Source organism: Thermoascus crustaceus (assembly GCF_041956765.1).
Source record: "Thermoascus crustaceus strain CBS 181.67 unplaced genomic scaffold VTN00scaffold_1, whole genome shotgun sequence".
Lineage (NCBI taxonomy): Eukaryota > Fungi > Ascomycota > Eurotiomycetes > Eurotiales > Thermoascaceae > Thermoascus > Thermoascus crustaceus.
In genome coordinates, this window is record NW_027192527.1 from 2,216,408 (window position 1) to 2,237,925 (window position 21,518).

At 53.0% G+C, this 21,518-nt stretch overlaps 8 protein-coding genes across 8 annotated transcripts; 4 read left to right on the forward strand and 4 right to left on the reverse strand.

Annotated features, from left to right (window-relative positions):
* Window positions 1-438: 438 nt before the first annotated feature.
* On the forward strand, window positions 439-2,389 carry VTN00DRAFT_789 (uncharacterized protein; the record flags this gene model as incomplete). The annotated part of the gene is made up of 6 exons (XM_069434682.1): window positions 439-654; window positions 731-988; window positions 1,040-1,184; window positions 1,235-1,268; window positions 1,316-1,989; window positions 2,046-2,389. 6 exons carry the CDS (start codon window positions 439-441, stop codon window positions 2,387-2,389), a joined length of 1,671 nt encoding a protein of 556 aa, XP_069291496.1.
* Window positions 2,390-2,916: 527 nt separating this feature from the next.
* VTN00DRAFT_790 (uncharacterized protein) lies at window positions 2,917-6,363 on the forward strand (the record flags this gene model as incomplete). The annotated part of the gene is made up of 1 exon (XM_069434694.1): window positions 2,917-6,363. The coding sequence occupies one exon, from the start codon at window positions 2,917-2,919 to the stop codon at window positions 6,361-6,363; it is 3,447 nt and encodes a 1,148-aa protein (XP_069291497.1).
* Window positions 6,364-7,495: 1,132 nt separating this feature from the next.
* On the reverse strand, window positions 7,496-9,540 carry VTN00DRAFT_791 (uncharacterized protein; the record flags this gene model as incomplete). Its single annotated transcript, XM_069434705.1, has 2 exons — window positions 7,496-9,115; window positions 9,217-9,540. The coding sequence occupies 2 exons, from the start codon at window positions 9,538-9,540 to the stop codon at window positions 7,496-7,498; spliced, it is 1,944 nt and encodes a 647-aa protein (XP_069291498.1).
* Window positions 9,541-9,825: 285 nt separating this feature from the next.
* Window positions 9,826-10,126, reverse strand: VTN00DRAFT_792 (uncharacterized protein; the record flags this gene model as incomplete). Its single annotated transcript, XM_069434716.1, has 2 exons — window positions 9,826-9,908; window positions 9,967-10,126. The coding sequence occupies 2 exons, from the start codon at window positions 10,124-10,126 to the stop codon at window positions 9,826-9,828; spliced, it is 243 nt and encodes an 80-aa protein (XP_069291499.1).
* Window positions 10,127-10,212: 86 nt separating this feature from the next.
* Window positions 10,213-10,962, reverse strand: VTN00DRAFT_793 (uncharacterized protein; the record flags this gene model as incomplete). The annotated part of the gene is made up of 4 exons (XM_069434727.1): window positions 10,213-10,305; window positions 10,366-10,432; window positions 10,528-10,683; window positions 10,862-10,962. 4 exons carry the CDS (start codon window positions 10,960-10,962, stop codon window positions 10,213-10,215), a joined length of 417 nt encoding a protein of 138 aa, XP_069291500.1.
* A 1,222-nt stretch (window positions 10,963-12,184) lies between these two features.
* On the reverse strand, window positions 12,185-15,620 carry VTN00DRAFT_794 (uncharacterized protein; the record flags this gene model as incomplete). The annotated part of the gene is made up of 4 exons (XM_069434738.1): window positions 12,185-12,421; window positions 12,473-13,888; window positions 13,943-15,015; window positions 15,071-15,620. The coding sequence occupies 4 exons, from the start codon at window positions 15,618-15,620 to the stop codon at window positions 12,185-12,187; spliced, it is 3,276 nt and encodes a 1,091-aa protein (XP_069291501.1).
* A 644-nt stretch (window positions 15,621-16,264) lies between these two features.
* VTN00DRAFT_795 (uncharacterized protein) lies at window positions 16,265-17,607 on the forward strand (the record flags this gene model as incomplete). Its single annotated transcript, XM_069434749.1, has 3 exons — window positions 16,265-16,297; window positions 16,366-16,823; window positions 16,887-17,607. 3 exons carry the CDS (start codon window positions 16,265-16,267, stop codon window positions 17,605-17,607), a joined length of 1,212 nt encoding a protein of 403 aa, XP_069291502.1.
* A 1,619-nt stretch (window positions 17,608-19,226) lies between these two features.
* VTN00DRAFT_796 (uncharacterized protein) lies at window positions 19,227-21,348 on the forward strand (the record flags this gene model as incomplete). The annotated part of the gene is made up of 3 exons (XM_069434760.1): window positions 19,227-19,257; window positions 19,334-20,118; window positions 20,185-21,348. The coding sequence occupies 3 exons, from the start codon at window positions 19,227-19,229 to the stop codon at window positions 21,346-21,348; spliced, it is 1,980 nt and encodes a 659-aa protein (XP_069291503.1).
* Window positions 21,349-21,518: the final 170 nt, after the last annotated feature.

Below are 21,518 nucleotides of genomic sequence, written 5' to 3' on the forward strand. Positions count from 1 at the left end.
GATGCAACATGCGGTGACTATTATTACCACCTATAACTACCAACACTAGATGATAGCTCTGCACATTTATTTTTTACACAGTAAATGGAAACTGATAAATTATCAGAATGAAAGAGAAAAAAAAGAAGAAAATCAAACCATATATATTAAAGACAACATCGGTGGGAGAAGATTCCCGATAAGATAACTCCTTCCGAGCGTCGGCCGATGTTGCGCATCCGATTCGCCCGATCGGCCAACCCTGCGGGGTCCCTTATCGTCACGTGAGGACATGCGCGATGATACAAGTTGTGGCGGGCCCGCCCGTCTTTTGCGAGTATTAATTGATTGAATCTCCTGGACGCGATTTCAATTCTCCCCCGATAACCCCCTTTGAAGTCGCGTCACGCAGGTAACTTGGTTTCCTGTAGCTCGGAAGGGGGGACCCCATATGTCAAAATGTCTCTAGAAAATAATCATCCAACAGAGACATCGCCCTTGCTGGGCGAGCAGAGGAACGGCCATGCTACCAAACCTGTAACTACAGGAGCTATCCCGCAAGCCAGAGAGGAGGCTTCCGCGTCGCAAATCGACGCTGCGAGGGAGGCCCAGTTTGAAGGTGTTCCGGAGGCGAGGAAGCAACTCAAGTATATCGTTCCGGCGATTTCTATCGGAGTATGAAACATATTATTTCTTCTCTCTAAAGCCCAAAAAGCGGTCTATATCTAACTTTTTCTTTTTGTTTCTGTAGGTTTTCCTGTCGGCGGCGGACCAGACAATTATCGTCGCCAGTTATGGCAAGATCGGAAGTGATCTTCAAGCCCTCAATCTCACCAGCTGGATTGCGACTTCGTATTTCCTGACTTTGACTTCGTTCCAACCGTTGTACGGTCGGTTGAGTGATATCTTCGGCCGGAAAACATGCCTGCTTTTCGCGTACGCCGTCTTTGGGACAGGCTGTCTGTTCTGCGGTCTCGCGCGGAATATCCAACAACTGATTGCGGCTCGAGTATGTAGAGAAGTCGAATATTCTACGTATCGGCGCTGACCGTTAGTTTAGGTCTTCCAAGGAATCGGAGGTGGTGGTATGACCACCGTCGTTAGTATCCTGATGAGTGATATTGTTCCGCTTCGGGATCGAGGAGTTTGGCAGGGCGTCATCAACATTATTTACGCCACAGGTTCGGGCATTGGAGCACCGCTAGGTCAGTATCCTCGTTGGTCTTCAGCGGTTCATCGACTAATATCGACTTAGGTGGTATTCTGGCCGACTATATTGGCTGGCGCTGGTACGTACTCTCTTTTTGCACTATTCTGGCATCGCTGACTCTTCTAGGGCCTTCATTGCACAAATGCCCCTTTGTCTACTCGCCTTTACTGCCGTAACGTTCCTGTTGAAGCTGCCTGTCAGGGAAAAGACCGACTGGAGGACGAAGCTTCGCCGTATCGATTTCCTGGGTGCTGTCGTCCTCGTCGGCGCCGTGTTCGGATTCCTCCTCGGCCTCGATCGTGGAAGCAACGTCTCGTGGAAACTTCCGATAACCATCGCTTCACTGAGCATCTCAGCCGTACTGTTCATCTTGTTCATACTCATCGAGATTTACATTGCGGCGGAGCCATTCGCTCCCGGCCATATCATCTTCGATCGGACGCTTTTCGCATGCTATGGTTGCAACTTTTTCAGCTTTGGAGGCTGGCTCGCGGCACTTTTCTATATCCCGCTTTACTTCCAGGCTGTCGATGGAGTCTCTGCGACTGTCGCAGGGTTGCGTCTGCTGCCCAGCATCATCGCGGGTGTGTCCGGTTCGTTGTTTAGTGGGTTTATTATGAGATGGACAGGAAGATACTTCTGGCTTACAGTGGCCGGATACGCCTTGTTGACATGTGGTCTGCTCGTGATCTTCCTTGCTTCTGGAGGCGCCTTTAAGAATACCGTCGTGATGATACTGGGAATGGTGATGTCGGGTTTTGGAAACGGTATTGGTGTCACCACGACATTGATCGGCCTGAGTAAGTGTTCCCATTGTCATGTGTTCTTAACTTGGCGGTAACTCACAGACATACAGTCTCGAACGCGTCCCCCCAGGACCAAGCAGTTGCGACAGCCTGTTCGTATCTTTTCAGATCTCTGGGATCGGTCATTGGACTGTCGCTATCATCTACCGTGGTCCAGCAGCTTCTCCGCAACCGACTACGTTCCGCGTTGGGCGGCAACAAGGACATTGATCGCATCGTGGAAGGGGTGCGCCAGAGCCTCGACTTCATCAAGACCCTTGATCCGACCGTCGCCAGGATCGTGAGAAGCTGCTATGGATGGTCGACGAACCTGGGCTTTGCCTTCATGATCGGGGTTGTGTTCTTTGCGCTGTTCAGCAGCTTTTTCATTCGCGAAAAGTCGCTCAGCCGTTGAAAAAATGTTATTTAGCATATATGACTGTTCTGTGGTGTTAAAAAAAAAAGAGAGATTCGGTTCTGTAAATAGAACGATCTAGAGGGGATCAGATACACACAAAGTGGGTAAACTTGTGAAGTAGGTAGACACATACTGTTGCATATAATTCTATGAATTATGAAGGTTTCCAATATCGTGTTACTATTCAGCGAACGCTCTGGTACTCCATTTCAGATAGAAAACCACGATATAAGCGATTTCGTCCAGTGGGACGACCAGCTTCGGCGCGGAGGTTAGGTTTTCGGTGACACATCCGGGGTCTCGCCCGCCGCAATCTTTCCCCGGACCACTTTCTTTCGCCGCCCATGGATCGCTCCGTCCACCATCCATCAACACCACTCTGACATTTCCCACCCGTCGCAGGCGCTCGAAACACAAGCTCTAGATGTGCCGCTGAAATAAGCCCGACCTGACCATGCACCCAATGGAACCCTCCCCGCTACATCTACTCTAGAGATTTCATCTCTATCTCTCTCTCACACGTCATGTCCGAACCACCGTCGTCGACCGGCCCCGTTTCGTTGTCGCGATACCGCCCGGTCCTCTACCTTCTGACCGGTGTCGTAGCTGCGTACGCTCTTCTCCAGATCCACCACGGTCTCGTCGCCCCCTCGCCCCCGCAGACGCCCTTGCGCCGTCGGGGTGCGGTCCGCCGTGCGAGGCGCCATGACTACGACGAAGCGGAGATTGTGGATACCCCGTCGTATCGGGCGATCAACCACCTGACGCAGCTCGAGCGGGAGAATGGAGTCTACGGGACGTTCAGGATAGAGACGGCGGATGGGCGACGGGTTGAGAGTGGTCTCTTGCCGTCGCTTCTCGCGACCAGGGACCAGCTCATGGAGGAAGTGGGCGTCCCGCCGGCCGATGCGGAGCGGATGCGGGAGACGATGGAGGATACTTTTCTGGAGTCTTTTCTGGCTTTGGATTTTCCGCCCTCGCATACGATCCGGGAGGGGAGCGCCGAGAGGGAGTACCTGGTCGAAGAGCTTCAGCGCCGGGGGATATCGCGCGTTAGCATCCAGAGGGCAATTGAGCGATTCAATGCCGACAGCAACTACGGTGAACAGCTACGTCGCCGGCGGCAGAATGGGGAGAGAGTGACCTTGGCTACGTCTGCGGCAGCCGACCCGTCGACGCCGGCGCAGAACTTCGATGGTGGAGAAACGATGATGGACGAGCAGAGCGTGTTTTCTTGGCGGGACGGGAATAATGATTCGTCTCCCTCGAGAGAGGGACAGAACCTGCTCAATCTGCTCTACCACATCGCGGAGGACCAGGCGCGGAGAGATGGATACATCCACAGAGGCGTGACATGCAATAGTTGTGGCGCGATGCCTATCCAGGGAATCAGGTATCGATGCGCGAACTGCATTGACTATGACCTTTGCGAGACCTGTGAGGCGATGCAAGTGCACATCAAGACGCATCTATTCTACAAGGTCCGCATTCCCGCTCCGTTCCTGGGTAACCCTCGCCAGTCTCAGCCGGTTTGGTATCCTGGAAAGCCTATGATGCTACCGCGAAGTCTGCCACGACCTCTAGCGAAACGACTGATGAAGGAGACCAACTTCGAGAACACTGAACTTGACGCTCTCTGGGACCAGTTCCGATGCCTGGCCAATGTTGAATGGGTGAATGATCCGAATAAGCTCTACATGGCTATTGATCGAAAGACTTTTGATCGGTGCTTCGTACCAAACACGTCCATCCGGCCACCCCCTCCAAGCCTGATCTATGACCGGATGTTTGCGTTCTATGACACCAATGGAGACAACCTGATTGGCTTCGAAGAATTCTTGAAGGGTCTGGCAAGCTTTAACAACAAGAGCGCTGATGAGAGGATGCGACGGATATTCAACGGGTACGATATCGACAGGGATGGATATGTCGAACGGAAAGATTTCCTGCGGATGTTCCGGGCGTACTATGCTCTCAGTCGTGAACTGACCAGGGACATGGTCGCTGGCATGGAAGATGACTTCCTGGAAGGCGGAGCGCGGGATGTCGTCCTAGGAAGCCAGCCCATCAGCTCCGCCTTTCCTGGCAGCATCCCATCAGGCGAGGCATCCAGAACCGGAGAGGGGAAGCGGACCAACCTGGAAGGCGACATGGAGATTATCGACAACCAAGGTGTGTTGCGACCGGATGGCACCGACAGTGCTGATCGGAACGCTATTATTGGGGATGCCGCTGTACGGGAGCAATTCGGTCGTGTCCGCCCGGTATTCCCGTCCACAGTGCGCCTGTCGGGCGTCAACCCACGTCAATCGCAGCCAACTGTGACCAGTGATAGTGATGACGATGACGATGACGACGAGGACGACGACGAGGATAATGAAGACTCGGACGAGGATCAGTCGAGTTCCTCGGTTGCCAGCGACTTCTGGCCTCCAGCGGAACATATCCTCGAGGAAGATATCGTGAATGCGCTTGGCGCGTACGTCCCTCTGTATGAGGTCACGGACCATGTGGACAGAGCTCGCATTGGAACTGCTGTGTATCATAGAATGCACGACGAGGACCAGAGACGGGTGGAAGAGGCGCGAAGAGAAGGTATCCACGAGCGCTGGCGGCGTAGGGCCTTCTACATCGACGAGGAGGACGGGGCCACAGCCCCCGAAGGGTTTCAGGAGGACTCTGATGTTGATGGCATGAGCGATGACGAGGATGTAGTCGAGCAGCAGCATCCTGAGTCAGAATCGCACCCTCCTTCTCCTCGCTCGAGATCTTCGTCCAAGGTGCGCTTCCAGGATGATGTCGCCGACGATTACGACGTAAGGTCGAATCCCTCGACATCGTCCCGTAGCATTCCTGTTGGCGAGCGTTGGGGCGGTTTTGAGATTCCAGAGGTCGAAAGGGACGCTGGAAAAGAGATCTTGTACCAGGTCACGCAGCAGGGTCTCAATGAGCTCCTAGACATCCTCTTCAAGCCAAAGGAGGACCTCCTCATGGAAGCGTACCGCACCCGTGCTGAGCGGAAGAGATGGGCACGGGAGATCGAACTGGTGGAGCAGATGGACCCGAAGAAGAACGCTGCTAGGAAGGACGCCGCAGCCATTGGTAGGGATAACGAAGTTGAGGAGCAGGAGAAGCCCGCCCATGATAAGTCTCTTGAAGAACTGCTACAAGAAGCAGGATATTCCGTGATACCCCAATCGCCAGAGCTTGTCAGGCCTGAACCTGTATTGTCCCCCACAGTTGCAGAACCAGTGATTGAGGACGACGATGTACGTCCAACCCATCTTCGAGCGCCGTCAGAGGACGGAGAAAACTTGACTGATCCTACCATCCCTCAGAACCGGCCAGATGGATCAGCCATGGAGTACTTCCCTCCTCCACCTGAATCCCCGGAAGTCCACGCCGTCGAAGACGACGACGACGATAAAGATCTACCCTCCAGAATAACATCACCTTTCGACCCAACCCTCCCGCAGCACCGTCCCGACGATGATGACCTCGTCGACGAGCAGCAAACCGAATCTTCTCCTTCCAGAGGAAACTCCCACACCCCACCTCCCCAGCGCCAGCGCGAACAATTCCCCATGCGCCTCCGCTTCGAACCCAACGGCCTGACATCCTTCCCCGCCCCACGCTCTCCATCCTCCTCATCCCCCGAAGCCGAAGCCACCGCTCCCAAATTCTCCCCCTCCCCACCGAAACAGATCCTCACCCCGTCCGCCTCCGCCTCACAATCGCAATCACAACCACAGGCCTCCCCGACCATCCAACCGCAACAGGCGCCGCCGCGGCCTCCGTCCCCACAGACCCTCTCGCGCTGGGCGCTCCTGAACCAGGTGGAGCGGGAAGCCAAGGAGCGGGGCGGGAGCGGAGCCAAGCTCAACTTCGAGGAGTTCTCGAGACGGATGAACACGGAGAGGGGGAGGAAGTTGGCGTTTGTGGGGAGTTGGATTGAGATGGCTAGTTTTTGATTTAAATTAAAAAGGGTTTAGACAAAATACCTATCTACGTACCTAACCTATTCAATTCTTCGCTCTTCATTTCATTTCTGGAAAAGGGAAGGCAAGGGAGCAAAAGGCTGGGGGGTGGGGGGGGGGGTAAGTATTGTTTTCGGGATTGGATGAATGGATAAATGGATAGAGTAAAGATGGAAAAGCAATTAGATATGTCTCTTATTTCATTATCATGATTTTGATGGCGCTTGTTTGTCCTAGACAGTTTATACACATACACATACACATGCATAGCTGTAGCTAGCTAGCCATTCAGCTACCTATTCATGCCTTACTTTTTTTTCATGGTGTATATGTGTATACACTCATGTAAATAAAGTAAAGCAAAACTGCCCTCCTGATCATGATGTGTTCCTCTTATTCTGTGGACCTAGGTTTTTTTTTGACTCAGACTTACAGGTACATAGATATGCGCGATATACACCAACTAGGTTGCCATATCTTTCGGCACCCCCCTCCTCCCCCCTGTTCAAGCCACTTAGCTTGCCACTTTTGCTATATTTTGATCTGGACTGGCTTTGTCTAGGGTCTGTGATCTATAATAGTACCCAGGCCCAGGTAGCCCTCCAGTAACTTCAAAGTCATGCATGCAGTTATAGAATAGCAATCCACCAAGACAGTAGGCGGCAGAGGAGGGAGAGGGGTGATGAAAGATTAGTACCTATGGCAACCTAGTGTATATACTGTACTGTACTGCGTTTCCAACCAAGATGCAGTCAGGATCAGGTGCTCCAAGTGGAAGTCTAGACTCAATTACATAATATAAGTCCATGAAACCTTTTGGAGATGAAATTGTTTTCGATAAACGAATTAAATCCTAGCGCCATTAATCATGTAAGTAAGTATGCATGCATGCAGAAATAAAACATCCCATCCTTTCGTTTCGTTGCCCGGCCCTCCTTCCCTCCGTAAAGAGTATATACATATACACATCCTTCATCCTTCAGTGGTCTAGATAGATAAATAGCATAAGTGACGATATCCATGATGATAATGATATTATTACACAGCACCAAAACCGAGTAGAGACGCAACCAAAGAACACTGGCTGCTCAATAGAACCAAAATCAAAACAAAGCCAAATGGCAAATCAATCCCAGTACTTGATCACACCCTCCAAACCACCCGTGACGACCTTACTCGTCTCCTGCGGATGCCAATCCACACAAGTAATCGCGGACCCTTCCTTGCCCGCCAGAATCTTATGATACATCTTGCCCGTCTTCCAGTCCCAGAAACAGACATATCCGCCCGTATCCCCCGAGGTAACGAACTGTCCATCGGGAGAGATGGCCACATCGATTGCATACCCGGCATTGTTGTGTCCCCGGAAACTCTTCTTCCGGTTCTGGCGGAACTTGTCCGTCGACGCGTACACGACGATCTGGTTGTCTCCCGACTGGAAGGCGACGTACTTCCCGTTGGGGTGAGGAGCGGCGCGGACCAGGGCGTACATGTACGGTTCGGCGATGAATTTGATGGGGACGGGGATGTTGTATTCCCATGCGCGGAGGGACTTGTCGTCCGAGGTGGAGATGAAGCGGCGGTTCTGGTCGACGAAGGTGATGGTGTTGATGGCCGCGAGGTGGTGGTCGTATTCCTGGGTGAGTTCCCCTGTACGGGTGTCGAATTGGACAATCTTCTTGTCCGACATACCGGCTAGGAATTCGTGCGAGTGTTCTGGGTCTGGGTTGAAGCGGACGACGTGGGGTGTCTTCCCCGTGGAGAAGCGGCCAAGGCATTTGCCGTACTCGGTGTCCCAGAGTTTGATCTGGCGGTCGTAGGAGGCCGTGAGGAAGGTCTTTCCTGTCGGGTGGAAGGTCGTGTCGGTGATGGATTTGGAGTGTCCCGAGAATGTACGGAGGAGTTCGCGCTGGTGGTAGACGTCCCAGATCTTCGCCTTGCCGTCTGCTGCGGAGGACAAGAGCAGGTGTCCAGAGTTGGGGAAGAAGCGCAACGAAGTGATCGCCTTGGTGTGCGACTTCCAGGTGTGGATGAGCTTCTTGGGCACGTAGTTCCTGATACTGCCCACTTCCTTCTTCAGATCGATACCCAGATCCTGCGGAACATGCATGTACGTCCGGCCCAGGTAGTCGAACTGCTCCGAGCCGTGGAACTCGGTCGTCTCCGTCTGCGACGCATCGTCCTGGTATTCCGTCGCCTCTTTGTCCAGACCCCCAGGCACATTCGCGGGGACAATGCCCTCCTCGATGTACTCTTCGTCGCTGGCAAGCTCCCGGTCCGCCTGCGCCACTTCCTCCTCGTAGACCTGATCATCATCGACATATTTGGCCCAAGGACCCAGATACGCGCCCTCTCCCTCGACGATACTCGGGTCTCCCTTCTTCTGCCTCTTCCGCCGTAGCTCCGCGGACACTTCCTTCGACGGCTTCATCTGCACCACATCCCGACCACCATGCTGTATGGCGCTCTCGACGTTCCCGATAAACGCCCCCGGCCGGCTTGGATCGCGCGTGTACCCCAGACTCTGAAACGTCCGGTGCTGTGCGGTGAAGGTGGCTTCGCTGATGGCGGCCTCCTCGGCGTGTCCCGTCGGCACGTTCTTGCGCTTCAGACCGTTACCAACGCCGGCCGGGCGGAAGGGGTTCACGGGCCCCTGAGCGGGGCGGGACAGGTCATCGTATGTCGCGTTGTAAGTGAGGGCGTTGGAGGTTGTGTTAGCGAGCGTCATTTGCATGTGTGCTGGATCCTGCATGAGATGTTAGCTATCACTGTCAAATACACTATCTCAACTTTTTAACAAAGGTATAAGAAACAAAAAAAGGGAAAAGGAAAAACAGGGGACCAAACCTCTACATTGACCTCCGGCGCCGCGACGACCTTCGTGGCCATGGTAGTGGGCGCCGCAGCTTTGGGCTTGGACTCATCGTCGCTCGAGGAGTCGTAGTTTGCACCCAGCAATGACGCCATGGCGGGCAACGGGTAAGAATTGACGCGGGACGCGGGACGACACTGCGTTGAAGGGTGAGGAGAAGTTAGTGTTGATGGCGTCGTCGAGGTCGCGTGGAGAAGATGAGAGCAGAGTCCGGGGCGTACTTTTACGGCCGTCCGCTCCAGCCACAGCGCGCAGGACCGCGCGCGCCACTCGACGGTCAGCAGCGCAACACTGACCATTGGAGCCAAGATCTTGACTGCTAGAGTTCAAGCAGTACAAATCTTATCGTAGCTTAAATCTTGACCTACTTGTATAGACGTTTACGATCCGCTGTATGATACCCATCCCGACCAGCAGGGAGAACCATCACCGTAGCCACCGACGCCAGTGGCGCATCGCAAACCACAACAGGAAGAACAGAAGGGTATCGTACGCTCTTCATTACCAAGCCGATTAGGAGGTATATACAAAAAAGAGAAAAGACAGTTTGCCGGGTCCTTCCTTTCTCGATGACATACAGATCGTTAAAACCTCCGCGCCACTCGGATGATATAAATAATAACAATAATAATACCAAGAACATTCCATCTCTCCAACCTCTCACGGCCTGCAATCGACCATGACAACTTCTGTATTCTAATCACACATTTTTCACCTCCACCCACGGTCATCTCGCAGCATCATCGGCACGTAGCATATCTGCATCGTACGGCGAACCCTCACCCGGCGATGCAGAGCCACGGTCACACGAATACCGCGGAAACTGCTCCGCGCGCAGAGCTCGGAACGCTCCTGACTCTGCAATCTTCTCTTCATCTTCTTCATTAATTAACGTAGACACTTATACACATGACACGAGAGCCTTAAACCGGGCGGCCGTGACGCATCGCGTGCGCCGTCTTGTCACGAAGTCAATGAGCCTCGTCCCGAATCAGGGCGACAATCATGCTGTACAGGTAGAAGAAGAACATCAAGAGGTGGAAGCCGAGCTTGATGAACGATTCCTGGTGCGCCCGTCAGTATGGGATCCTGATTAGTCGGGTTGTAGAAGCTGGCCGGCTTACCTTCTTGTGGACGTTCAGCTTGCGGAAGATCTCAGTCGCATCCAGGAGGTGCTGGTTTTCGTAGATCCTAAAATTCAAGGAAAATGCGAGGTCAGCCATGTCTCCTCCGATGTACAACAACGGCCTGTGTAATTCCGGAAGAGGAATAGATGGGAGACGCACTTCTTTCCATTGAACGCCAGAAGCGGCAGGTTCAGCAAGATGGCAACCCAGTATCCGTTGATGACGAACAGGAAGGTGAGGAAGGCGTGAACAGCGGCCTCGGGGACGATGTAGGCGTTCAGGCGGTTGCAAAGATCGATAGGGTTGATGTAGTCACTGTAGAAAAATTCCACGTCAGCACATTGTGCTCCATCCATATATGTCGTGGCCGATCCTCGAGTCACGACAAGGTCCCACAGTGGGAGCGCGTGGAAAGCGCCCAGTCATTGAATGTGACCCCAGACTGCGCACGACCGGGGAAGCAAAGCTGCAGTAGAGCATTATGCAGACTCACCATTCCAGATCGCTGTACATAATAGTGAAGAAGACCTGCAGGAACAGGTTGACGGCGTTAATCAACACCGCCAGCAGATAGAGCCACGCTTCACCGGACATGGTTGCAGTTGAGGATTGTTCTCGTCGAGGTCGGATGCAAAGGACAATTGATATGGCAAGTAATTAATAGGTTCCTCACAAGATGAGGTAGGGAGCTCCGGAAAGACTGTCCTGGAATAGACGGCCTATCGAGCAGCGAAGAGCGGAGTAATAGATAGTGGAAGTAGTCGTTGGATTTTGTGTGAGGCTGGGGATGGAGTCAGCTAGCTGCGGTGCGCGACGGAAGGCCGCTCGAGTCAGAGAGAGGCACACTAACCCAACGACCAGGAGAGAAAAAGGCCGGAGGAGAGAGGAACGTGAGGCGGAAGGAGGACAGAGGGAAAGAGTGAGGATCAAGCTGAGCTGGTCAGTTGTGGTAAACGTGATGTTTGGACGAGGCGGTTGCGAGACGTCCGTGCTAGAGCCTTAACCTAGGCTACCTAAGCTAGTTCGCCCGCGGTGGGGGACGACGGGGAAAAGACGCCGGAAGCGGCGATAACGGGGAAGAAGCCCCTTGGGTGCGACGGATGAGATGGGAGAAGAGGCCACAAGGATATCAGGCACGAGAGATCAGGCAGACTGTACTTTTCTGCAGAGGCGCTAGAAGAAGTGCTGTTGGGTCCAGCTGTAGAGCGCAGCGAGTCAAGGCGGAAACATGACGTTCGTTGACATGACACGTGCCCTGACTCGAGCTCACCTCTCCAGGCGTCGTCCGTCCACTGTTGTCGTCGCTTTTTACCCTTGAAAACATGCCGATTATCCTCCATTCATATTCCTGAGGCGGATATTTCCCAGAGCCCAGAATCTTGAAACGTTGAATGGAGACACGAGCGTGGAAAACCAAGGAGGCTTAACAGATTTACCAAGTACCTACTATAATAAAATCATAACAATACTTAGATGATGACCGAATAACGAAAATGATCATAAAGATTCTGCTGGAACCTACGACACAGAAAACAACTTCATAGCAGATGATAGATTGCTAGAGTAAATCAGATATTCTATATATATATATAAGCGAAGCAGTCATCATCCTTCCGTCTCAAATCAGCGGATCCTCATGCTTCATTCTCGACGCAAACATAGTTACTACGATATGCCCTTCCTGCTCGCCTGCGGAACCTAAACCTAAGACGCCCAAAAGGTATGGATTTGAAGTCGTAGATGTCATGCCCCAAAAGACGTGATAAAGAAAGGAAACGAAGAAATCTCAAAAAACTCGTACAGATACAGCGAATCATTACCTCTTCTCCACGAGCAGCAGGTGCATCGCGGCATAGGCAATCACGATGGACGCTCCCGAGATGACCCCCAGACCAATCACGTCCTTCCACAACGCCAGCGTGTCGAAGCCAAACGCGCTCAGGATGGAGGCGCCAGGCACCTCGATGTCCAGGCCGTACTTGTGGTCGATCAGCGTCAGGTAGGTCACCTCGTTCACGATAAGCGCCTCAAATCCATAGTGGAAGATCGAGAGCTGCACATGCGTTAGCCATGACCTTGTCAGATTGAAAGGGGAAAGTCTTACCGACTGCAACCACAGAGCCGCTTTAGGAATGGCATCGTGATTGAGCAGCAGCCCCGCAAACAGCAAGCTGAACAGCATCACCAGACTTCCGATCAAATTGGCTACACCTCCGTCCCGGAAGATAATACCGATGAACAGGCAGATGCCCGCCGCGGCGAAGTTGAAGAGAACAAGGATCAAAATGAATCTGAAGAACTCCGGCCAAGCTGGAACCAGGCCCGTCATCGGGTACACGATGACTCCCATGATGATCGGTGGGATCAGCCTCAGAGGCACGATGTCAAAGATAACCTTCGCAGCGAAATAGGTGATCGGGTGATAGTAGCCGTTAGCCCGCTCACGGACAAACAACAGCCGCTCCGAGGAGAAAACAGTCAGACTGGTGAGTGTACTGAACCCGAACAGAGCCAAGATGAAGAAGAATAGACCCAGGCGGTTCTGGAAGCCCTTGATGTCATCCGTAAGGCCGTAGAAGAGATATCCACACAGTACCGCAAGAAGAATTGATATCGCGTAGTGTGTGAGCATGAGCATCGGGTTCCGGTACAGATTGCGCCAGGTTCGCTGAGAAAGGATGATAAACTGTCGAAGAAGGCCGACTCGCTTATACCCTTTCACAGGAACATGGCCTAGGAGGTGGTCTGCATTTGCCGATCCATTCGCGGCCAGTGCGTTCTGCACCGCGTTGTGGATCTCGTCATGCACAGAGCGAGCAACATCAGAAGTAGCATAATTTGCGACCAGAATATCAAGATCCGTGTTTATACCCAAAGCCGCTGGCGGCAGCTGGTCTGGATCATCAGCGACCGGGGGCTGCACAACAGGCTGCTGACGTGAAAGACGAAGCCACTGCTGAGTCCCTTCTGCTGTCGTTTCCACATTGCTATCTTCTTCGTCAGTCTTGGGCGTAGGCGGGGTGTCAGCATCTTTCTTTCTAGTGTAGAGCTGCCTGTCTTGCCGTTGCTTCAGAGATGGCTGCCGCTTGCTTTTGGGTCGAACCGTTGTTCCCGGCGGTGTTCTAGCCATGTCATCAATACTGGCATTCGATCCGCTAGTAATGGACTTGACCGCCCTGAGACTGCTGGAGGCAGTCTTGAGATGATCTGTCTGCACATTCAAGCCAAGAGGTTCTTCGTCGATAGGTGATCTGGCAACACTGGCGTGCATCGTAAGATCCACAAGGTAGTCGGCAATGTTAAAGCCGGGAGGGCAAGAGTACCCGATGTTGTCAAAGTACCGTTGGCAACTGGAAAATGGACCAGAGTAAACCGTCTTTCCCTTGGCTAGCAGGATCAGGCGGTCAAACAGCGCAACGATGTTGGAGCGTGGCTGGTGGATAGTAAAGATCACAGTGCGGTTATAAGTCTTGGCCAATGTAACGAGACACTCGACAACATTAAATGCATTGAAAGCGTCCTAAAACGACGTCAGCTGCTTTCTAATGACGCATAGGCAGGGGATGTATCTTACCAGACCGCTGGTCGGCTCGTCCAGGAACAGGATACTAGGGCTTGTGACAAGCTCGCATGCAATACCAACTCTGCGCTTTTCTCCACCAGAGATGCCACGTCCCTTACCTTCCTCAGACCCGATCAGCTGGTCCTTGATATGATAGATGCCCAGCTGCTTCTCAACTTCATACACCCTCTGCTCCTTCGCAAATCGAGACATGTCCTTGGGCAATCTGAGAAGAGCGCTGGTCAAGATAGTCTCATGCACGGTCAGAGTGGGGAGCATGGTATCCTCTTGGTCGACAAAGCCAATCATGCTCTTAAAGTCATTGTCATTTATTTTCTCGCCGTTAACGTAAAAGTCGCCGCGGACGACGCCTCGCTTGTTCTTTCGTGCTAATATGTCCAGGAACGTCGTCTTGCCAGCGCCCGATGCTCCCATGATGGCTGTGAGCTGGCCAGATGGCGCGGCACCCTGGATACCGGAGAGAATCTCCTTTCCGTTCAGATAGTATGAGACGTTTTCGAAGTACAAGGAGGCCGGTTTGTGGTCGGTCAGGTGCTTAGTGTCTTCATCGTCCGAGTCCTCGGTAAGATGTATAGCGCCGTAGCCCCTGTACGCGGCCCGCCTGGACAGATACCAGACTCCGAGGATTACTGCCACGACGAACAGCGCACATCCAGCAATAACACCGGCGATGAGCGGAGTGTTGATCTTCTTGACAGGACGCACATAGCCGGGGACGTCTGTCTTGTATAGACATTCTCCCGAGTGGCAATTCAGAGTGATACTTGGGTCACCAAAGACCATCTTGATGAGATTGTTCATCGCTGGTTCCTGGAACTTGCTCCCGTCCTCGCGACCGTCGGCCGTGGAGACTGAACTGAAGGTCGCCGGGCCCTTGATCTCCTCTGTGAGGAATTCCCCAATGTCTACCGAGCCATCTTCACCACAGAGCATCCGTCCAGGGATGCACTTGCACTTGACATTCTCGCATTTGTAGTGAGTTTCGTTGCGGTCATAGGAGGCTTCCATTCCCCAGTTGCACGTATCGAGGGCGCAGTAGAACGATTCCCTTTGATCAACCCAGACTGTACAAGAGGTCAGCAATCCATCGCGAAATTATCAGAAAAAAGCCTCACATACATTGGAAGTTACAAGTATGGTCCGCCTCCTTGCAGGAAAACGTAACTTGAGGCTTTCGGTCCTTGAGTTGATCCAAGATCTTCCTGTTGGTAACATCGCACATCTGGTGGTTCTGCTTGACAACCAGGCCCTGCTTGTAGCATACACCCCCTTCTTTATCCGGCATCATGGCATTACAGGCATCGTCTGTCTGACAAACGTTGCAGTTGATGCCGCCCCAGCCATCCTTACAAGTGCAGTATTTCTCTGTCCGTCGTGGTCTGTTGGGGCCGTCCGCCAGAGAGCCGCAAAGGGGATCTGAGCAGTCATCGCCGCCGAATCCCGGAGGGCACATGCACTTGCCGGTGTAGTTGTTGCAAGGAGCGAACTGGGTACATTGGAAGGCGTCAAGCTGGCAGTTGAAGCAAGGCGGACACTCTGGCGGACGGTTATCCAGCACCGAGAACAGGGGAGGTATTAGCTCGGGGTCGGAATAATTTCGTGATGCCTCGATGGTCCCTGACGAGGCCAAGAAACCCAGCAAAAAGCAGAGAGATGCGTATCGTCGCATGTTGACCCGACACCGCAATGGATGGTAAACAGCGACGTGGCTATCGCAGGCAGATAAGCGGTCGGGGGATGGTGCGCGATAACCCGGGCAACCGTCGCTCCGGCTTCTAGCAGGTAGGACGCTCGGGGCTTAGAGGTACATAGAGATGCATGCAGAGGATCCAGGTACAGGCGGCTGACGGTCAGAAAGACGATGACTCCATTGGCCACACCCACTGGCAATGGAAGTGCGTCACTACCTAGGTGGGCGACGCCAAGCTGCCTTGTTTGGGAGAGTGCTTAATAGGGAGGATGGGAGACACAAGGTAAGACGGAGTTGTGGAAGAGCAGCTTGTATAATGTGAGAGTCGTGGCCGAACGCTGTGGCAGCGACCTAGTTGATCACCTGCAGTTGGGGTTACAAGATGGAGCACGCAAGGGTCACCAGCTGTCCAGCCTCATTTCCGGAGAGACCGTCTGCGGGGAGATAACGGGGCGGCCCGATAGACGCCTGCACGTGACTCGTGTACTTGCCGCGAGAAGGGCGCGGCGCTCTTGACTCGACGCCTATAATAAGCGGGGAGGTGGTGCCGATTTTCTTTTCTCTGAGACAGAAGAGACAGACAAAGCTGTTTCTACAGGAAAGTCCAGAGGCAATCAGCGACCATGGTTAAGATCGAGCCGTTTGCTGTCGAGCAAGTACGTCCAATCTCTCCCAGTACTAAGCTGTACCTACATTTCCCCCGCATGCGCTAACCCCGCCGTAGTGGATGGAAAAGCACGAAACCGCTGCAAAGTACAATATCGCGGAGACTTGCAGTGCGTCGATATCGGTCGATGATCTCAGGGAGATATCGCAGGACAAGTCTACCAATCCATTGAAGCTTTCTACCAAACTCACCTATGGCCCCATCCGTGGTTCGGACGAGCTGCGCGGCCAGCTCGCCCACCTGTACTCTGTCAAGACGCCAACGCCACTGCCTCTGGACAATATCTTGATCACCGCAGGAGCTATCCAAGCCAACTTTCTGCTACTGTACACCCTCGTTGGGCCTGGGGACCATGTCGTCTGCCACTATCCTACCTACCAGCAGCTATATTCCGTCCCCGCATCGGTTGGCGCGGAGGTCAGTCTGTGGAAGTCAAAGGAGACCGACGGGTGGAAGCTCGATATCAAGGAACTTGAAAGCCTCGTCAAGCCAAACACCAAGCTCATCATCCTGAAGTACGCGCCTCCTACCCTTGCATCTGTTGTTAGGTGACCTTTCTAACAACCATGTCTTTGTAGCAACCCCCAGAACCCTACCGGCGCCATCATTCCCCGCTCGACCTTGGAAGAAATCGTTGAGCTCGCCCGTCAGAAGAACATTTTGATCTTCTCTGATGAAGTCTACCGGCCCCTTTTCCACTCCATTTCCCCGGTCGATAAGGACTTCCCACCGTCGATCCTCTCCCTTGGATACGAGAACACCATCGCGACCGGCTCCATGTCCAAAGCATATGGCCTCGCGGGACTTCGCGTTGGCTGGATCGCCTCCCGCAGCCGAGCCGTCATCGATGCTTGCGCCGCCGCTAGAGACTATACCACTATTTCGGTTGGCAGGCTTGACGATGCTATCTCCAGCTTTGCGCTCGCTCCGTCATGTATTCACAGCCTATTGAAGAGGAACATCGAGTTGGCGAAGTCGAACCTCTCCTTATTGGAAGAATTCGTCGAGTCCCACCGCTGGGCGTGCAACTGGGTCAAGCCGCGGGCGGGCACGACGGCGTTTGTGCGCTTCACGAAGATGGGGAAGCCCGTTGACGATACCGCGTTCTGCGAGATGCTGCTCGAGCGGACGGGTGTGATGTTCGTCCCGGGAAGCTTGTGTTTTGGGCAGGGCGAAGACTTCAAGGGCTATGTCAGGATCGGATTTGTTCCTGACAGAGATGTGTTGGAGCAGGGGTTGGAGGCGTTAAAGTCGTTCATGCAGGATGGGTATGAGGATGTTCCAGTCCTGAAGAAATGATTTAGCATTTCCAAGACATGTACAAGTTATGTTTTGACCGTGTGGCCATATAGTGTAGACGGAACCGAAACTCGGGAAATGTAGAAAACAGATCAAAGTAAGAAAGAAAGAAGAGACGGGGCTTCATTTCTCAAGAAGAAAATGAAACTGTCATAGTATCTTTCTGTGCTAAATATCTTTTGGCATATCTTTTCTCTGAATTCGAGCCGTTTCAAATTCAATCCAAGAGACTTATAGAACAGAACAATGGCCGGTATTCATAGATAGCAGTAGTCTGAAAAAGGTCTGGAGCTAGAACCAGATAGCAATCGGGAAACGTCAACACAAGCCTCGTGACGAGTAGTGTCTTAATCCATTGAGCAGGACTCGGCGTCATAGCGGGCCGCTTAGCTGACAAAGAAAGGCAAACGATGGAACTGAAGAGAGATACATAACTCCTGTAATGTACTGGACATAATAAGCTCAGATGGCAACATGACTGAGACCAAGATTAGCATGTTAGCGGAAGGTCATCTGTCTTTGTGGTGTCCCCGTTGTCTCCGCAGCATCGAGTCTTGCTAAAAAGCGGAGATGCTCCGCAATGACCGTCGTGTGTTTGACCGGCCATTTGGATGTAGCCTCAAGAGTGGGATGTCTGCGTCGAGAACCTCGGCGGTGAAAAACTGTATGTATTGGAAGGGCGGGGGGAGGGGGGAAGGGCTGATCCAACAAGGGAGGAGAGGACGTTTTAAGATGCCGAGATACGAGAAGACCGTTGTACATGTGATGCACGTGTTGCGGCTTGCCCGGACTCGGAGTCGGCGCCTCGGGGATCGGCGACGCCACAGCCGGGCAGTCGACTGCAGATGAAGGATCAAAGAAGGTACTGATCGGGATGTTACCTCTGGAAATGATATCTGAGATATCTACCTAAAGGTATATAAGGGTGCCTACCAGCTGCGGAAGCTTCCACGGGACGAAGCAGTACCTAGAGGTACTGTTCTTCATACGGTCTCTGTGTACGGAGAATAAAATGCTGTCAGCCATGCCTGTCATGCTCACATGTCACCGTCAGACTGGCTCTGTGCCTGGGGCTGAAGCAGACGTGAAGTAACAGTGTGTAAGCAAAGATTAGATGCTGACAGCACTCAGGAACCGTCTCTGCTGCTTCTCCTCAGCTTTGGTTGTTGCAGAATATCTATAGACCAGCATTATGACGCCGCATGCAGTTTTTTGTCCGAGCGGCTGTCGCATGCAGGCGCCACGCGGTCGGCCACCGCCTTCGTCGCTCCGCCTTTGGTTGGCACGAGGCGTCCGCGTTCATGTGTATCACGGCGTCGACCGAGGCATTTTGCATTTTGCTCTGTTTGCCCCCTTGCGCTTCGCGACGTCTGCTCGTTCCCAGTGCGCTGGATAACACCCGGTCCTTCCGCTTTGGGCTTGCTGTTGTCTTTCTCCGCAGCACTGCTGGAAGATCTGCCTTTTATTAACCGTGCGGCCATCCTCCCCCGAGCCCTTCCGCCAAGTTGTTGCAACTGCCATGTCACTTCCTGCGTCTTAGACAGACCTTTTTCTTCAACAGATAAATCATAGATTTGCGGCACTTATAAGCACCTGAGAACCTTGCCTCACTGCTCACGATGCCCATGCCGCAATTGCCCCCTCTTCCTGGTAAGTTTGCGGTCCACGCGTGTTGCACTGCAGCATGATGGTCGTACTTGGTTCTAATTTTTTTTTATCTGTATAGATGTGCCGCTGCACATCGCAGCTCCGGCCATTGCCACTTCGCTGGCCTACCTGAACGCAAAATGGTCCTTCTTCTACGACTGGAACCTCGTCAGATCGCTGGTCAAGATGACCGCGAAGACCCGCTGGGCGGAGTATCGGGATCGCCTGAACCTCTTCTACGTCCTCGAGCAGCACGCTCTCTCTTCGAGCACTGCAAACCACCCGTTTATAGTCTACAACGGCCGGACATGGACGTTCCATGAGGCGTACGAGACTACACTGCGCTATGGTGCCTGGTTCAAGAAGACATACGGCATCAAGCCCAGGGAGATCGTGGCGATGGATTTTATGAACTCGTCCACCTTCGTCTTCATGTGGCTTGGTCTGTGGAGCATTGGCGCAGTTCCTGCATTTATCAACTACAACCTGACCGGGAAGCCTCTGACGCACTCGGTCAAAGTGTCGACATCGAGGCTCCTGTTTGTCGACGAGGAGGTCCGCAGGTGCTTCCCTCCTCAGCAACTGGAGATTTTCTCTTCTCCCGACTTCAGGGATGGCAAGGGCAATGTGGAGGTGGTCTTCTTTACTCCCGAGGTGGAGGCCCAGATACTACAGACAGAGCCGACGCGCGAGGATGACAGCGTACGAGCTGGCCGCATCGGCCGCGACATGGCTATGTTGATCTATACCAGCGGAACGACCGGTCTGCCCAAGCCTGCCATCGTCAGCTGGCAGAAATGCTGGTCTGGTAGTCTGTTTGTCTCCAACTGGATGTCCCTGAAGAAAACGGATCGACTTTTCACTGTAGGTTACACCCTTTATTTTTGGTTCCTCTGCTATTTACGTCGTGTTCAGATCTAACGCTACCAGTGCATGCCCCTCTATCACTCCTCCGCAGCTATATTGGCATTTATCACCTGCTTAATGTCTGGAGTGACGATCATAGTCGGCCATCGATTCTCTGCCAGGAATTTCTGGAAGGAGGTCCGCGACAACGATGCAACGGTCATCCAATATGTCGGTGAAACCATGCGCTATCTCCTCGCCGTTCCGCCTGAGAAAGACCCGCAAACGGGAGAGGATCTCGACAAGAAGAATAATGTACGAATGGCATTTGGAAATGGTCTGCGTCCTGACATCTGGAACCGTGTCAAGGAGCGTTTCAACATTGGTACGATTGCGGAGTTTTATGCTGCCACCGAGGGCACCTCTGGAACGTGGAATCTGTCTTCCAATGACTTTGCCGCAGGTGCCATCGGGCGAAATGGAACTATTGCCAGGTTGGTTCTCGGACGGGGAATTGCCTTCGTTGAGGTGGATCACGAAACCGAGAGTCCGTGGCGCGACCCCAAGACCGGGTTTTGCAAGCAGGTTCCACGAGGCGAGCCTGGGGAGCTCCTGTACGCCATCGATCCAGTAGACCCTGCACAGACCTTCCAAGGTTATTTCAATAATTCAAAGGCCACTGAAGGAAAGATTCTTCGGGACGTGTTCACAAAAGGTGACGCCTGGTTCCGCACCGGTGACATGATCCGGTGGGATAAGGAAGGCCGCTGGTACTTCTCGGATAGAATTGGCGACACTTTCCGATGGAAAAGTGAGAATGTGTCTACCAATGAGGTTGCAGAAGTCCTTGGTGGTCACCCTGATGTCCACGAAGCGAATGTGTATGGCGTTGCGCTGCCACACCATGACGGACGTGCTGGCTGCGCTGCTATTGTCTTCAAGAACCAGGGTCACGCGGTAGACCCGTCGGTTGTCGTCCCCGAACCTTCGCAAGAGACCCTTAACTCACTTGCCTCACATGTGCTCAGACAGCTCCCTAGATTTGCTGCTCCGCTGTTCCTTCGCGTTACGCATGAGGTCATGACTACGGGTAATAACAAGCCGCAGAAGCACATTCTGAGAACGGAAGGTGTTGACCCGTCGCGCGTTAGCGACAAGGACCGCTTGTACTGGCTCAGAGGTGACAAGTATGTTCCTTTCGAGAAGAAAGACTGGGATAGATTGAATGGGGGACAGGTCAAGCTCTGAGTTGGAGAGGCTGCCTGATTGACCGCCTGCAACCCATGTTCCAAAAATTTTTACCACTTTTTCCCAACCACCTGTATGAATTCGATCCCAGAAGATACCCTGAGTATGACATACTCATCAGTCTATCCCGTCCTTCTTTTTGTTCGTGTGCATCTTGTCTCGAGTCTTTA